This window comes from Oryctolagus cuniculus, chromosome 13 (assembly GCF_964237555.1).
Source record: "Oryctolagus cuniculus chromosome 13, mOryCun1.1, whole genome shotgun sequence".
Lineage (NCBI taxonomy): Eukaryota > Metazoa > Chordata > Mammalia > Lagomorpha > Leporidae > Oryctolagus > Oryctolagus cuniculus.
The window spans coordinates 76,841,174-76,859,528 of record NC_091444.1 but is presented as its reverse complement, the minus strand read 5'-3'; the positions used below and the strand labels follow the sequence as shown (position 1 = coordinate 76,859,528).

General features: G+C 43.1%; 1 protein-coding gene across 13 annotated transcripts in view; it reads right to left on the bottom strand.

Moving 5' to 3' along the window:
• Positions 1-18,355, bottom strand: part of PRKCQ (protein kinase C theta) — a 152,783-nt gene that overhangs the window by 79,324 nt on the left and 55,104 nt on the right. For 8 of the 13 annotated variants that reach the window (XM_051821575.2, XM_051821580.2, XM_051821578.2 and 5 more), the window contains exons 2-4: positions 14,394-14,520; positions 7,230-7,429; positions 4,638-4,698 (exon numbers count right to left, since the gene is read on the bottom strand). In XM_051821575.2, coding sequence (XP_051677535.1) covers positions 4,638-4,698; positions 7,230-7,429; positions 14,394-14,511 — 379 coding nt within the window. In that variant the 5' untranslated portion in view covers positions 14,512-14,520. Of the gene's footprint in view, positions 1-4,637; positions 4,699-7,229; positions 7,430-14,393; positions 14,521-14,695; positions 14,918-18,355 lie in introns of those variants that run through there. The other 5 variants (XM_051821576.2, XM_070055777.1, XM_070055775.1 and 2 more) reach the window with 3 other exon arrangements.

Here is an 18,355-nt window from a genome sequence, read left to right as displayed (position 1 = left end):
GAATTTTGTTTAAGATTTATTTATGTGAAAGGCAGAGTTACAGAGAGGCAGAGGCAGAGAGACAGAGGTCTTCCATCTGATGGTTCACTCTCCTAATGGTTGCAATGGCTGGAGGGAGCTGGGTCAATCTAATACCAGGAGCCAAGAGCTTCTTCTGGGTCTCCCATGTGGGTGCAGGGACAGAAGCACCTGGGTCATCTTTTACTGCTTTCCCAGGTCAAAGCGAAGAGCTGGATTGGAAATGGAGCAGCCAGGACTAGAACCAGTGCTCATATGGGATGCTGGCATGGCTGGCGGTGTTTTACCCGCTACACCACAGTGCTGGCCACTATTTGAACAGAATTTATAGTACTGACATGAAATCTGATTGGAGAGGTCTACCAAGAGGTCAATATATGTCTGAAACAGGAACATCAACTAGTAGTCTCAATTGTAACGGACTCAGCTAAATGCTTTATTTCTAGGAAAGCCACGAAGAGTGAGAGAACAGAATGCAACATTTGGAGATTAGAGTATCTGTGGTGGAAGAAGAAACAGATGACAGTTGGACATTGGCAGGGGCTTAGCACTGGGGCCAAGCCAGACAGGGGGTTAGTAGCAAGAATGGGCTAGTACAGGAGGTGAAAGATAACTAAGTTAGGGTGAAGTCTGGTCCTTCTTGCGTGAGAGGAAGGGCTCTGAGGGAACAAGGTTGAGGCTGGGTCTTTGGGGATGGAGAATTCCAAGCTTGGACTTGTGGGTGAGGCCTGGTTACTGAATGAATAGAAAGTCCAAGAAGAAACAGGCAGTAGGGGTGTCAGAGGTGATGGTGAATTCTGAAGATGCAAGAGAGATGGGAGGAGAAGAAAGAAAGGAAAGGTGATTCCAGCACATCAATCAGTAAAGAGGGCATTGTTAGAAAGAAAAAACAGAGTGATCTGTGGGCAGACAGCAGAACCCTTTACTTCCATGTGGGTTTCCTCTGAGGAGAGTTTTGGGAGACACAATGTTATCTTCAATGCTGCCCAAGTTGAATATTTAATCCTCATTTACCTGCCTTCTCTTCCCATATCCACCATCTCCACCTCACCTGTCATAATTTCCCAATCTACCTATTTTAACAGATAATTTCAATATATTTTCTGGTCATTCAGCTTTCATTTTTAAAGAAGTATAAAGCACCCTTAACAATGTACTCATAATATGTACACCATTCCCTTCCATGAATTCTTCTGTGAAATCTTGCTGTTATTGTCTTTTAGATTCTTTCATTCATTTACTTCCTATAACTATACCCTCAGGCCAGATTCTCACCACTTCTCCACAGCATGAGAAGTTTTATAAGCCAATAACATTAAATTGCTTGAATGAGAGTATACTCTTCCCATTAGTTCAAGCCATGCACCGAGTGTACACGTTCCTCTTGCTTGGTCTCTACACCCTCTGGCATCCATCCCCCGGACTCTTTGTAGCAGAGCCCACTGGAATACCCCTGTTCTTCTCCTCACACTCCCCACTCTCGTGGCTTTACTCAAGCCTCTTAGGTGATCCCTCTTTGTAAATCTCAATTCTGCCTTTCAATGCTCTACCATGGAATATTCTAGAATGAAGGCAACTCACAGTGATCCCCTGGTTAATCAATATTAACGTGGTTTAGGATATAATTCTTATTTAATTGTTTAATATGTATATGTACTGCCTCTCCAATCTGGGCTTGCATTCCCTGAGTTTAAGAACTCATGTCTCGCTTTTCTAAATCCTGCAGAAGACTGTTTTCTTCCCTCCCCTTCTCCCTTTTCCCTCCCTCCCTTTCTTCCTTTCTTTTTTGGTTGAAAAGCAGAGAGAGAGAGAGAGAGAGAGAGAGAGAGAGAGAGGGAGAGAGACCCTATCTGCTAGTTCACTCCTGAAATGCTCGCAACAACTCTAGTTGGGCCAGGCCAAAGCATTCACTTGAGTCTCCTAAGTTTGTGCCAGGGACCCAAGTACTTGCACCAACACTTAGAGCTTCCTAACATACACACTAACAGGAAGCTGGGATTGGGAAGGGAACCGAGATTTGAACCAAGGCGCTCTGATATGGAATATGGACATACCAAGTAGTGTCTCAACTACTATCGCAAATACCCCCACAGAAGACTATTTTTTTAACAGAAGAGACATTCTTAAAATTGAATGAAATCCTATACCTTTCTTCTTGTCATTAATAAGGAATTTTCTAGCTGGGTTATGCCATAATATTGGCTGCTAAAAGTAAAATTTTTTTAGATTTAATGATTTAGAGACGTTGTCTCAATTTGGATCTAATTACAAAAAATATTAAACACTATATTTTATTCTCTAGAAAAGGGCATGTGCTTATTGTTTGTGAAATATTGTTTTTGTCCCCACCTGAATTTGCTCTCCCATTCTAATAGAAAAGGTCCATAGTAATAGGACCACGATCTATGAAATTGATTTTCAAAGTGGGGACCCATAAATCATTTACTAAAATTGCTTGCACTTCGAGGATGGAGGACTTTTTAAATCTTACATTGGGCCACATTGTGAACTATTGGGAAGAGTATACTTTTTCTTACTCAAGGAATTAAACATCATTGGTGTTATCAATTAAGACCTCACTGACACTTTGCATACACATTTGGTTATTCAGATGCTCTACAGTTACTCTATCTCATTGAGCCAACTCAGAAATAGTATAATTGTATGTACTGTGTATCTATAGCCTCCAAGAGAAAAAAAAAAAAGCTCAGAGCATATATTTCCCTCCTTGAGGCTTTTTTTTATTTTCAAAAAAAAACATTACTATGGAAAATTTGAAATATACACAAGAGCTGAGCAAATACTAAAATCAATTTCCACGTACCAATCAACCAGCTTCAACAATGGTGAATTCAAAGCCACTCCCAATATATGACCGTTCATATCCCCACCTATACCAATGGATTACTTTTAAAGCAAATCCATAGTCTCATTACATTATCTATAAATTTTACCTTGTGTATTTATAAAACTTTAAGACTCCTGTTTAAAATTGTAACCAGAACATCACTATCAGTCATAAAAAATGAATAACTATCTCTTAATATCTGATGACTGCTCAAGTTTTCCCTGATTGTTTCGTCATACTGCTTTCTCTGCTGTATTTGAATTTGAACATATAAGGAATATGTGCTAAATGACAGCCCAGAGAGCACTATAAATCTTTATACTGAAACACATTTCTTGTTAGTACAGCTTGAGCATCCCTACTCTGAAATGTTCCAAAATACAACATTTTTTCTAAGTGAGAACATGCTGCATGTGGAGATTTGCAGTCCATGAAACTTTGTTTCATGCACAAAAGTATTTAAAATATTGTATAAAATTACCTTCATGTTATGGATATAAAGTATATGTAAAACATAAATAAATTTTGCGTTTCAATAATCCCAAGAAATCTCATTATGTATCTTCAGATAGTCTAAAATCCCAAATCTAAAATCTTAAAGTCTTCTGGTGCCAAAGATTTGGCATACAGGATAATCAATCATAGTAAAACTAACTTGGGAAACAATGAACTCAGTCTACCATTAGTTAACTTCACATGTCCTTTCTGGGGTTTAGGATTTTATGAGCAGTAGCATTTGATTCATCTGAACAGCACGGATAGGCTATCACAAGCACCAGAAACTGTAACTTCAATTTCTGAGACCAAAGTCTGTGTGTGAAATGGAACCAAAACTGTTTAGCAATGCATTTTTCACCCCTCCGTTAACTGCTTGATTTTAAGCATTAGCATTTTCCCACTGGTTTTATGGAAAATATAAGTTTTTAAATTTATTTCATACTATGTGATAGTATGCTAGCTTGTTATAGCATATCATATATTCATAGAAATGCATACATACAATCAAACCTTTTGAATTTATATTATATTACAAAATTAAAATAAAGAAGACAATAAAAGCACCGAATGAATTCATGCAATTTAAGAACTAGTGGTTGTGGGGAGCAACTCGGACTAGACTAAGTTACTGGAATTAAGACTTATTCTATGCATCTGCTCTCCCACAATATGGCTCTGGGAGAGGAGTAAACAGCTTCTACACAGCTGCCTCTCACCAACTTGACAAGCTGCAGGAGCTGCTCCTGATTGGAGGAGAGCAGCGTGCTTGGCGTGTGGGTAGCAGAGTTGGGATTGGTGGAAGAGGACTATAAAGGAGGAGAGAGACACCATGCACCAGGAACACCTGAGGAACGTCTGAGCAGCCCCCGGGAGAGCTGGCGGCCGGCAGTGTGCTGCTCCCCCCACGGAAGTGGGGAAAGTGGCAGGGGGGCCCACCCCTCCACGGACGTGGAGGGACGGCAGCCAACCCGGGAAGGACCAGCAGCAAACCCGGGGAGGGCCGAGCAGGCAAAAGAATAGTGCAGGGTCCTGTGTCGTTCCTCCGCGAAGAGGGGGAGCAACAGTGGTCTTCATATTTTATGTTTCTATATTGGGCCCAGATACTGTATTTTCAATTCATGCTTGAGAACCACTAGGCATGTAAAGAAAATTCCATAAGTTTCCCTTTTCTCCTAATTCTTTTCTATGACAATTGCAATAGGAACATAAGTTGCACTTGAAGAGAAGGCCATTCCCTCCTCACTCCCATACAGGAAGAAGAAATGTTACTTACCACTCATTTCCAGGAAGTATCTTGCATTCATTAGCATCCGGCCTTGAGGTTTCAGTTCCAGCTGGTTAAGCGAAGGAAAGAAATATCAGGATGAGAAACTGACCAACAGAGTTCAATAACATGAACACTGTCTACTTTCATAGCAGCAGAATATTTAACCCAAAGAAAAGAGATTTCCAATATAGAAACAATGGTTGTCCCTTTGCACAACACTTCTTATCATCAGACTACTTCAGAATTCCTGAAGACAGCCTTTCTTCTGTTAAAACTCTTCAGCTGTTCATTACTGCAACACGAAGATCAAAATTTTCATAGCGAAGAAACAAAATTCTGTAGCATATTGTTTGGTTTTCTTGCCCGTGAGGCTGCTTATCTGAAGGGTGGTAATAAAGGCATATACTGATTTTAGTCATGATAAAGAATCACAGACCCTAGTACCAACTCCCTGGGGGAAAGTAGGTCTGTTGGAAGGAAAGATAAATCCTGCTTCTAGGGTGCCCACAGACCTTTCCCTTCCCTTCCAGGAGCGATGCACACATTCCAGGTTAATCCGGGTGTCCAATGGGAGCGGTCTTTTTCTTTCACAAGGAAGAAGTGATTTCTTGGGGACGTGCTAGATGAGCTATTACAGGAAGTTTTAAGTAGATTGGTGTGGGAAGGGATAATATATGTATTTCAGCATCATTATGTAGAAGGGACCAGAATAAAGTACCATGTTAAGGGAAGATGCATAAGGAGAAAAAAAGGACAAATTCAGGGCAATTTGAGGATTTTCTAATACTGGGCCAATAATAGACTAAAAAAGGAGAAAGAAGACAAATCTGAGTCATTCGCAATAAGCAGTGTCCTCCTGCTGAACCCAGGACTGATTGGCAAAATAATTTCCTGGTTGTATGATCTTGTATAAGTCACAAAGCCTTTAAAGGTCCGTGGAAATCTGACACAATAGCAATACCCTTGTCACAGCATCACTATTCCCAGAATTTCGTGACAAAGTAAGTTTTTACTACTTGGCCAACTATAAATTTTCATATGAGCTTAAATAGATTCATGCAGAGGGAAGTGCATTCAACATCCAGTATGCACATCACTTCTCTCAGACTCATGGAATAAGTCAGATAGGTGGAGGCAAAAATGGAAGCAGAGGAGCTATGAGCAAGGTGTCCATTCTCAAATGAAGTGGTGATATTGGTACCAGGTGACTTCAATGTCATCACAATGCAGGAATTAGTGGTGATGGTAGAAATTAAACCCTGGAAAAGGAAACCCATATGAAGCAATATTCCAGCCTGTTTTAGTGGAGTGAACATGAGATAATCATGCAAGCAGTTGCAACCTTGGGCAAGCAGAAGTTAAGTGTCGGGGCTGGCGCTGTGGCTCACTTGGTTAATCCTCTGCCCGTGGGGCCATCATTCCATACAGACGCCGGGTTCTAGTCTCTTCCAGTCCAGCTCTCTGCTGTGGCCCGGGAACGCAGGGGAGGATGGCCCAAGTGCTTGGGCCCCTGCACCCGCACCGGAGACCAGGAAGAAGCACCTGGCCCTGGCTTCAGATCGGTGCAGTGCCAGCCATGGCGGCCATTTGGGGAGTGAACCAATGAAAGAAAGACCTTTCCCTCTATCTCTCTCTCTCTCACTGTCTATAACTCTACCTATCAAATAAATAAATTAAAAAAAAAGAAGTTACATCTCAAGGTGCTGGTTAGAAATAGGATGGTGTCTATGGAGATGCAATACAAATCTGAGAAAAAAGACTTGAATAGAGAAACTAATTTTAAGAAACAGATTCCAATGGAAGAAAGGGGAAAAAACCCACCTGTTGTCTCCATATCAGTGTCAATTAAAATTCAGAGAGAGAGAGAAGAGAGAATCTTATGTCTTCTGGTGCCTGGTTTACTCCTCAGATTTTCACAATAGTTGTGGATGGGCCAAGCCAATGCCAGGAGACAGAAGCTCTCTCCAGGTCTCTGGCTGGCAAGGATTCAAGCCATCATCTGTGGCCTCTCAGGATGCATTACCAGGAAGCTGATTATGAGTGAAGCAGCCAGGACTTTAACCAGGCATGATAATATAGAATGTAGGTGTCGAAGTGGCAGCCTAACCTGCCATGCTGCAGTGTCCACCCTGTTAGAATTTTTTATACTTTCCTATTTTAGTTGTTCCTTTGCATGTCTAAACATTTGTTAATCAAGCAGCTATAATTTTTATTCACCTGAATTGAGGTGTTTCTTAGTACAAAGTAAGATAAATTAATTCATTATGGCTGACAAAATATAGATGCTGACAAAGTATGGAGTGAAAAGATCAGACTTGAAGTAGGTCTTTGTTTTAGCCTCTCACATTTGGTATCTTGATAAATAGACAACTGGGTTCCTAAATTAAGAGGGATTTGCAATACTTGCAAGCGTACTTTGAGAAAATCAATAGCACTTTTTCATAGCCTTAGAGACCTTTTTCTCCTTTCATAGAAATTAAATCTGTTCTATAGTCCCTAATGAGCAATCACTGCCACCCACTAGGAAGTGCTAGGGCGCTAGTCATCAGCTATTATCCCTAAATGGCTTGACATGAAGCTTGCAGCTCAGACATTTACCCATATTTCAGTCCTCCCGTTGTTCTTTCTGCATCTCTCGGCCAGCGAGTAGAGCTCTATGGTGGTTTCCGATATGAGGTCTACATTCTTGCCCTTCACGATGATCTGCATCACTCTTCCTTTGTTGATGTGGGCATCAAAAGTGCTGTCCCAGGGTGGGTACATGGTTGGCTTTTTCTGGATATACATTTGCCCATTCTCTAGGAACAGAAAGACATACTCTCATTATTTCTGCCATCTCTGGAAAGTATTTCAGTTCAACTTAATAGTGGCAGCCATTCCCCCTGCTCTCTAGGATGAATAATTCTGTGGAGGAGACAAAAATATCATATAAACAGAGATGATATTGACAGAATGAGGCAGTTCCAAGGTATCCATGCAAGGTAATGCATTGCATCTTAAAGGTTCAAGTGCATAATTTAGGCAACAACCCTCTGAAAATGCCTTGTACTAGAAAATGTTCTTTTATTATTCAACATTTACTTGCTTAGCTTGGTGTAAGAACACTTAAGCAAATAAATTTTTTGAAAAAACTTTTATGCCTTTGGGATCCTGTTTTTCAATCTATAAAGAATTGGGTCATGTGATCAAGTTAACTAGCACCAGGCAAAAAATAGTCAATATAAAACTACTATGTATTCATCTGAAAGACACAATACTATATTTTAAGCTTATAAGGAATGGTTCTTAAAAGGCTTTTTCAAATTTTTCCATTTGATATAAATACAAAAAGAGACAATAACTTTAAAAGTATTATTTCTTTCTCTAATTCTTGAATGAAGATATAGTTGATGTACACCATGCACTTTAGGGAAAAGCTGAACAATACTCAGAGAGAGGGTTATTTTTAATTTTTATTTATTTATTTATTTGAAAGTCAGAGTTACACAGAGAGAGGAGAGGCAGAGAAAGAGAGAGGTCTTCCATCCAATGTTCACTCCCCAATTGGCCACAAAAGCCAGAGCTGTGCTGATCCAACGCCAGGAGCCAGGAGCTTCCCCCGGGTCCCCCACACAGGTGCAGCGGCCCAAGGACTTGGGCCACCCTCTACTGCTTTCCCAGGCCATAGCAGAGAGCTGGATTAGAAGTGGAGCAGCCGGGACCAGAACCGGTGCCCATATAGGATGCCGGCACTTCAGGCCAAGGCATTAACTCACTGTGCTACAGCGCCGGCCCCACCAAGGCTTTTTTTTTAATAGTCACAAAACACATATAACACAGAAATTCAAATCACTTTGCTTCATGATTGAATTAAAGAACTTGAAAATACCCAGTCCTAGCTTTCTGATGTTACTGGCCCACTTTTTTTCTCTGGGACTTACTGATTGAGCTAAATTATACACTTGTTTTTAAAATATTTTAAAAACTGAAACAGTCATTTTTGCTGTAGCTTCATCCTGTGAGGCTAGATGGAGGTGACTGAACACTAATGGAATATTTTCAATATTTGAGCAATTAATTTTTACCTAAGATAATTAATTAATAGACTTGGATTTTCAAAATACTGTGAAGTCCAACACTAATTATTTCAGTGTTGATTAAAGGAATAAATAAACAAATGTTTGCACAAATCAGAAAATAAAAACCTAGGGGCCAGCACTGTCGCATAATGGGTTAAGCCACTGCCTGTGATGCCGGCATCCCATATGATTGCCGGCTCAAGTCCCAGCCGCTCCATCTCCAATCCAGCACCCCGCTAATGCACCAAGGAAAGCAGCAGCAGAAGACCCAAGTCCCCTGGCCTCCGACCCACATGGGAGACCCAGATGAAGCTCCTGGCCCCTGGCTTTGGCCTGGCCCAGCCCCGGCTATTGTGGCCATCTGGGGAGCGAACCAGCCAATGAAAGATCTAACTCTCCCCCTCTTTCTCTCCCTCCCCAACTCTGCCTTCAAATGAATAAAACAAATATTTTTAAAAAAGAAAGAACAGGTAATCAAAAAGAAAATAATGTAAAAAAAACCTATAGAAAAATCATAAAAAAACCTGACTACCTACTTAAAGTGTCACTGCATAGACCTTGGTTATAACCTTCTAGACACTGCACATTTGGCAGTTTTGCAGAAGGCAGCCATACCACTTAGTCCTGCAATCTGACTTGTCATTGCTAATATAAAAATGTTAAAGGTTTTAGAGTCTACCAAAATAAGGATGTCCTGTACAATGCTTAACCAACCCCAGACTGTGAGATCTATATATATATATATATAAAATTTACATGTAAAGATTTTTTTAAACATCTAAATCACACACACACAAACAAAAAACAGAAAATACATTTAGTCACCTGTCTTCAAAAGCAATAGAGGGCCGGCGCCACGGCTCACTAGGCTAATCCTCTGCCTTGCAGTGCTGGCACACTGGGTTCTAGTCCCGGTCGGGGCGCCAGATTCTGTCCTGTTGCCCCTCTTCCAGGCCAGCTCTCTGCTGTGGCCAGGGAGTGCAGTGGAGGATGGCCCAAGTACTTGGGCCTTGCACCCCATGGGAGACCAGGAGAAGTACCTGGCTCCTGCCATCGGATCAGCGCAGTGCGCCGGCCGCAAGGCGCCAGCTGCAGCAGCCATTGGAGGGTGAACCAACGGCAAAAGGAAGACCTTTCTCTCTGTCTCTCTCTCTCACTGTCCACCCTGCCTGTCAAAAAAAAAAAAAAAAAAAAGACATAGAGAGCCGGCGCCGTGGCTCAATAGGCTAATCCTCCACCTTGCGGTGCCGGCACACTGGGTTCTAGTCCCGGTCGGGCGCCAGATTCTGTCCCGGTTGCCCCTCTTCCAGGCCAGCTCTCTGCTATGGCCCGGGAGTGTTTTTTTTTTTTTTTTCTTTAAGATTTATTTATTTATTTGAGAGAATCAGAGGAGAGAGAGATCTTCCATCCACTGATTCCCTCCCCGAAAATGTCTGCAACGGTCAGGGTTGGGTCAGGCTGAAGCCACAAGCCAGGAGTTTCTTCCAGGTCTCCCATGTGGGCTCAGAAACCCAAGGACTTAGATCATCCTCTGCTGCCCTCCCAGGTGCATTAGCAGGGAACTGGTCAGAAGTGGGGTAGCTGGCACCCACATGGGATGCTGGCACCAAAGACAGCAGCCTAACCCGCTCTGCCACAGTGACGGGTTGAGAGGGTAGACTTTTTTTTTTTAAAGCCATTTATTTATTTGAAAGTCAAAGTTAACAGAGAGAGAAGGAGAGGAAGAGAGAGAGAGGTCTTCCATCTGCTGGTTCACTCCCCAATTGGCCACAATGGCCGGAGATGCGCTGATCCGAAGCCAGGAGCCAGGAGCCAGGAGCTTCCTCTAGGTCTTCCTACACTTGTGCTTGCGCCATCTCCCACTGCTTTCCCAGGCCACGGCAAAGAGCTGAATTGGAAGTGGAGCAGCTGGGACTCGAACCGGCGCCCATATGGGATGCTGGTTCTGCAGGCGGTGGCTTTACCTGCTATGCCATAGTGCCAGCCTCTGAGATGGTGGTCTTGACCTATGGAGCTGGTGAAGCAGATAGAACTGGTGAAGAGAGACGGGCATCCTGCACATGGTTAGGAACAAGAACCAGGACAGGATGAGGGGATTAAGAGAAACCAGCCCAGAAGTCACCAGGCGACAGGGCAATACTTCACTAATGAGAGTGAATGGTTCTGTGATAGCTTCAATCCACATTGGATTCTCTCTGGTATTTATTATTTAATCATATTTGAAGCAGAAAACTGCAGCTGTATTTCAGTGTTTCTTTCTTGTGATAATAAGCACTTTAACTGGCAAATTTAGCCAAAGAGGAAAATCCACTTGAAGCAGGAATATAAAGCGGCTCTAACTCCTGCTGGCCCCTTCTCCTCTATGCACAATGCTAAAACAAAACAGGCATTTGGCATTTGTTCAATTACTACTTATTTTTGGACTACACATGGAGATGACTCAGCTGAAACTCAGAACTTCAGGTGAACTGGGTTAGTAGAGGTATGAACTATGATACAGTCAAGGGTGGCATAGGAAGGGGAAGATTTTGATGGCTTGATTAAGAAAACTTAACTAGAAATTGGGCTTTTCGGGACCCAATGGCAGTATTCAAGATCACACCAACATCTTCCCTCAACAGATGTAAAGCTTCCTTTCAAATAATTCCTCTTCTCTGTTCTCACTCCCCACATCAGCAGAAGGGGAAAAATTCCTGCAGCAAAGGATTTTTCACATTTTCATTCATGAGGTTTGAAATTGCCTGAAAAGAGGACCAGAACCCAGGATCCTATCTACTTCCAGGCATAAAGGCTCCCAGACTGATACTGCTGCTGCCTGCTTGCCCCTGCTCTGCGGAATTGTCATGGAAAATGCAGCTGCACACCCCGAGGGTTGAAACGTGCTTAAATTCTATAGAAGTCATACTTGAACGAGAGTGTCCCCAGCGATTTCTCTGCTGAACCCAACCACAACCAAAACCAAAACATCCACACTGCCCCCAACTCCACTGCCTAATCTTTTAGAAAAATAGCTTCCTCCTTTTCTGACAAGGTCTGTGGATGCACATGACTGATGAGACCAAGTTCAAAGGCAAGGTTAAAAGAAGAAGAAGGGAAAAAGGGCTCTCAGGAGGCAAATGTCAGTGAGACCTGAGGTTATAAAGAGGGCTGGATCTAGGAGACCCATTAAGTCAAAAGCGGCTTTGAAACACTCAGACATTTTCCACTTCAAAGATGCCTGTGACATTTGAAAGGTTGTAGGTTGGGAGCAACTGGCATCCTCACTTTTTAACTAAACAGGAAAAGAACTCTAGGAAGAAGGGAAATCAAGATGATTCAGATGGTGTCTCTGGCTTTGATGTACTCAGAGTGTCTGCAAGGATGGAGGCAGTCATGAGGCAAAATGTCTTTGCTGGAAGGAGGGAAGCCAACATGCTGGGATTTGGAAGCCCAGAATTCTGAGCAGTAAGCATCCAGCCAGAGGTTGAGCACCTGACTCAGTTTCCCCTTGCATCTGCAAATGCAACCCCCTTAGAAGCCTTTTCTGGTATATGCTGCATAAAATTACACACATATTTCCAACCCCAATCCTCCTGTTTATTCTTTTTCCAACCTTGATTTTCTTCACTGCCCTTATCATTACTACTTACTGTAGTTTCATTTATTGCTACCACCCCTACCCCACAAGCTTGTTTGCTTATTTTCCTCTGGGCTCGAGCCCCAGCACTCTCACAGCAGGCTCCCTATCAACATTTCTGGTGCATATAAGTTGTGATAGTCCCTAGAGTTACTGCAAACCTGCATCAGTGGCAATCATATGTCTTGAGGAAGTGTCTGCTAAGGTAAGAAAGACGGAGGGAAACAGGAAAAGGTTATGGGGCTGGGGAGGTCTTGGGATATAAATTTTCTCCTCTCTCTCTTGGGAAGTCCATAGAATCCCTTTTTAAAAATTGATTATTATTTTAAAGAGGCAGAGACAGCGAGAGAGAGAGAATTAGAATACAAGTGAGAGGACACACGCAGGCAGATAGAGATCTCCCACCTAACTGGTTCATTCTGCAAATGCCTGCACCAGCCATGGCTAGGCCAGGCAGAAGCCAGGAGCCAGGATCTCAATCCAGGTCTCCCACATGGGTGGCAGGAACTCAACTAGTTGAGCCATCATGTCTACCTCCCAGAGTGTACATTAGCAAGAAGCCGGAATTAGAAGTCGAGCTGGAACTGGAACCCAGGCACTCCAACATGGGATGCAGGCATCCAAAGAGGCACCTTAATCACTAGGCCAAACACCTGCACACCTGCCTCATGAGGGCCTTAAAATGCGGAGGCAGCGATCAAGGCGAGTGGAAGCAATGGAGAGATGCTCTGCGGAATAGGACTGCTCTAACAGAATCTTATAAATCCATGGGTGGCTGACTCACCTTGTCCCCTCACCATGAACTACCTAAAATATTTACGGTTGACAAAACATGATTATTCTGTCATTCTCACAGACATGTAAGTAGAAAAAAAGTTTTCTGAATTTTTTTATTCTAATGGTTAAGTATAGAGTCTGTAATTTTCTTTTTTTAAAAGATTTATTTATTCATTTATTTGAAGGTCAGAGTTACACACAGAGAGGAGAGGCAGAGAGAGAGAGAGAGGGAGGAAGGGAGAGAGAGAAGAGAGAGAGAGGGAGGGAGAGAGAGGTCTTCCATCCGCTGATTCACTCCCCAATTGACTGCAACGGCCAGAGCTGAGCCAATCCAAAGCCAGGAGCCAGGACCCTCTTCCAGGTCTCCCATGCGGGTGCAGGGGCCCAAGGACCTGAGCCATCCTCTACTGATTTCCCAGGCCATAGCAGAGAGCTGGATTAGAAGTGGAGCAGCCGGGACCTGAACCGGCACCTATATGGGATGCCAGCACTGCAGGTGGCGGCTTTACCTGCTACACCGGAGTGCTGGCCCCTGTGTAATTTTCATATATGCTTAACTAAAGTTGCAGCCTGGAGTCATCAGAGCGGATCTTATGATCGTGTGATCTTAATCTGCCTACAAACATTTAAAGCAACCAGGCTTGTCAGCATGGGTCCCATGTTCTACTTGATTACTCGTATATTTATTTAAAAGGCAGAGTGATAGAGAGGGAGAGACATGGAGAGAGACACAGAGAGAGAAAGACTGATCTTCCATCCATTAGTTCACTCCCCAAATAGATGTAATAGCCAAGTCTGGGTCAGGCTGAAGCTAGGAGTAAGGAAGCCCTTCCTGGTCTCCCACATGGATGGCAGGGACCCAAGTACTTGGGCCATGCACTGCTGTCTTGCCATGCATATTAGGGAGTTGGATCCAAAGTGGAGGAGCGGGGACTCAAGTCAGCACTCACATGGGATGTTGGTGTCACAAGTGAGGCTCAACCCACTACACCATAATGCTGCCCCCAACCATGTTCTAGTTTCCCTCATTAAGTTTCTTTTCAATTAAATCCTCATGCAATTTCCTCAATTCACCTTTCTCCTTTCCTTTGTTCATGTGGGAAAAATGGTAGCAGGAAAGAAACCAAACAGGGGGTCACCAGATTCTAGTTCCAAGTCATCACTAAGCATGTACCCTCAAGGCTTCCTGGGGCTTCAGGGTCCTCAACTGTTGAACCATGTGACCTTGAAGGTTCTAGAAGGCCTTGATTCACACATAGTTTATAGCAAGATCCTCCTCCTCCCTCTCCCCAAAGCCCCACTCAATCTTACCTGATTCAACATATTCTTTGACAAGCACAGCACAGTAAGGGTTAATGGCCTCACTCTGACAAGACTGGCAGGACCCACAGTCAAAGTTGGACAAACCAATCCGAAGAAATGGTGACATAGTTGCTCCCTGGAAAATGACAAAAGACAAATACTGTTTAGGGGCTAGGAGATGTATTATTTTTGCTGCCCCATCTCCATGAAACCAGTGTTTTATCGCCAACAGCCAGAGCCTCAAATAGGTCAGCTATCCATCTGAGCAAATGCTTTTAGTTCCTCTTCTGCAAAAACATTGCTGAACTCACCCCGAACCACACACTGACTTGCCGAGGGAAGAGGCTTTCTGGAACTATGGACTCAGCCTCATCAATGAGAATAAAGTAAAGACTTAATGCCACTCAGTCTAATGGGGTTGGTTTAATAGGTGCACATTTTATTTATTTTTTCTGTTATTCAAGGAGGTGCCCAAGAAATAAGGCACAGTAATCAGAAAATGAGTTTATAAACAGAGAGTCTATTTTAGTCACACTAGTTAAATATGACACCACACAGTTCTTACACGGTCTATTTTTGTGTGTAATGGAATTGGCTCTAGGCATTGAACAGCTGACCCTTACTTGAGATATTTTCAAAAAGGATTGCTTTCTTCTCAGTCACCCCTCCCACACACACCCGACACACACACACTAAGCCTTTGAATGTTATGAGCCACTTAAAAACTCCTAAATCATTGAGCACCATAAAATAGTGCTTTACAGTTTAAGGATAAACAAAATACATCATAAATGCAAAAAAAAAAAAAACTAATAGTCATGTCTTCTTTGAGATTTAGATGAAAATGATCAATAGTGTTGCCTACAGATCCCAGGATTCTAGTCTGATACTTCATCTGCCATTGCATCTTTTTTTGTTCTGGCCACTCATCTTATTAAAACAGTTTTTTTTAACCTACTTTTCCATGAGCTCTCATTAATCTGAAACTATCATCTTGTACTCAGTGAAGTTATTTTCTTTCTTACTCTTCTTGAACCGTTTTATCTCCATGAATTTCCTCCAGCTTTCTGAAGTTAGTCAAAGAGAATACAAAGTATTGGCAGTCATCTCTGCCTTTGAATTAAGGAAGAAAATTATTTGGGATGATAGGAAACCAGAAGTGAGAGTCAGTAACACAGGCGGAAATCTTGAGCCTATAGTTGCCAATCCAGAAAAGCAGTTCTCTGAAAGGCTGGTGATCTTTGGGCATTTTTGAGCCTAGAAAGACAAACAAGGGGCTCTCAAGAGGCACTGTTCAAATCACGGATATTAAAAAAGTCCATGGGTCTGGCAGTGTGGTGCAGTGAGCTAAGCTGTTGCCGGTAATGCGGCATCCCTTATCACAGCAGATAAGCAGATAATGGCTGCTCCATTTCTGATCCAGCTCTTGCCAATGCATGTGGGAAGGCAGGAGAGGACGGCCCACACACCTGGGCCCTTGCCACCCCTGTGGGAGACTCACATAGAGCTCCAGGCTCCTGGCTTCAGTCTGGACTAGCCCTCCCTGGCTATTAGGGCTCTTTGAAGAGTCAACCAGCAGATGGAAAATACCTATGTCTCTCTTTCTCAATCATTCTGCCTTTCGAATAAATATTTTTTCCAAAAAAAAAAAAAAAAAAAAAAGGAAAGAAAGAAAGCCCTAATTTCCTGAACAGTTTGCAAAGTTTACCTTGCGATGAACTAAAGCAGCTATCAACGTCCTGATTTGTTGGGTGTCCTTAGCCTCAGGAACACAGTCTGCATGTATCACACTGTTGAATTAGCAGCAAGATGACTTACAGATTTGTGTTTAAGGCTCCCTTCCCCCTCTGCAATTAGAATTCTTGGGTCAGAGCTGGGCTAACAGGTGAAAGTCCTCTAGAGAGAACTTCTTTGAGAGGCTGTTTTTTTCCCCAGGGGCACGTGGGCCTTCTAGATCAATCTCAGGAAAACTCATTGTGTTCTGGGCTCAGTCGCGATTCCCTTAATAGAAGTAAGAGTAAGTAATGGATTCAGATTTCAGGCCGGAGCGATTGTTGATTTGCCAGCACTCTGACCTTTTGTCACTCGTGCTCTGCTATTTCCAGGTTGAAGTCCTAACTAGGCAGAAAGCGGCAGCAGCTCAACACACATTCAGGAAACTGTGTCCCAGGAAGAGATGGAGACCGCTAGCGCTACCAGGGTTTCTGTTACAGTTTGGAGGAACTAAGCAGAATCCTCTCTCCCCGTTGGTGATTTCTTATTTAACAAGCGATGCGGACTCATTTGCCATTTCACCAGATTCACCTGCATACTCATTCATAAACATTTTGATAACTAACCCGATGCATGCATCCATTTGATAACCAAACTGATGTTCCTTTCTCTAAAGGTCTGATCACCATGATGTGATCTGAAATGCAGAAGACAGAAATGACATTTGTATGGATATAAATACATGCACACATGTGTATCAAGGGTGAAGAAGATGTGCACTAAGCACACAAGGATGGAAATAACATATAGAATTCTTGAAGGCTGCCTTTTAGTGCTCAGAGGTGACAGCAGGGAGAAGGGGGTATTTCCCTGGCTGTTAAAATAGAAAAGGAATTTCCTTGTGTACCAAATGCCTGAGAACTAAGCTTGTGACTCTGTCTTCCATGGACTGCAAATGTCAGTCAGTCTCATCATTACTCTCTGTGCCTGGTAGTCTTGCACTCTGCAAGAAGAAACAAGTTCACAAGAAGACTGACTGGCTACCTGTTCCTGATAGCAGGGGCCAGGTCCCTCCAGAGACCTGCCATCTGAGGAATCAAATCACATCTCTCACTCTTCCCTGGACATCTACAAGGGGACCCTTATGGACTCCCTTTGAAATCTGCCCCTTCTTTTATTTCACCAGGTTAGTGAGTGGCTCCCAGTCTAGCCCTCTGCTTCAGCTTTATCCTTGCCCTCACATCTGCCCTGCCATCAACTTGTTTTAGCTCTTGTCCCTCCTTCATTTCTGCCTTAGCTCAATTCTGCCTCACTCTATCTGTGCCCAATCCCAGGCATCTCTCATGTCCAGTTGCATCTCCACCTGCAGCCTGAAAGATCTCTCTTAGGATCTTGCAGAATTGCTGCTGTTTATCCAACTTGCCATGCTGCTTCAGGGCTGCAGACTTTTAGTCAAACTGCACTCTCTCCCAGGAACGCTTTCCTATTTCACTCCATCCTTTCACCTCATCCATCTTTCAAGCTTTCTCTCAGCCTCCATCTCCCACTTGAAGCCTTTCTTCCCTCCTCCTCCATTGCCTTCCCCCTAACACATATGGAGTGGGAGTGGGAGGGTTTACTCAGCCCTCCAGGCTCTCACAGCTCCCCAGGTACACAGCCAGGCAGCACCTGTCACAATTTGTTTGCCTTGGCATTTGTAAAGTCAGAGTGGAATGTGGTACTGCTCTCAGTGTGTGTCTCTCACTTTCAGCCCTCACAGGTGGGGGACTTAGAAGAACCCCATCAGCATGTCCTTTGCTTAATACTCGAGATGCCTCATAAATTCAGAAGAGGAACTTGACTTGACTCCAACTATAGAAGTTGTTCTGGTCTCATCTGCAATATATGTAGCAAGAATATGTTTGTTTGATGGTGAATACATGGAGTGTCTTACTGCCTTAGTCCCCAGGAAAGACAAAGGATTTCCTCTATTACCACATTCCTTTGGTCACTCAGCTTCTGGGTCGGAGGGAGAGACAGAATACTGGTGCCCACACTGCCAAACTTCCCTTGAATGCTTTATTAGATTTATTGGTTCCTGCTGTCTTCCCTAACAAGTCAATAGATTCCAAGAGCAGCAATCATGTCTTAATCATCTATATGCCTCCAGAGCTAATTGCCCACTCTGATAAGTGGTAAATGTTCAATGCATTTTTCTAAGGGAGCTAATTTTCAAACCCAACCTTTTACATGCCCTCTTCTTCTGATGCATTTGTTTT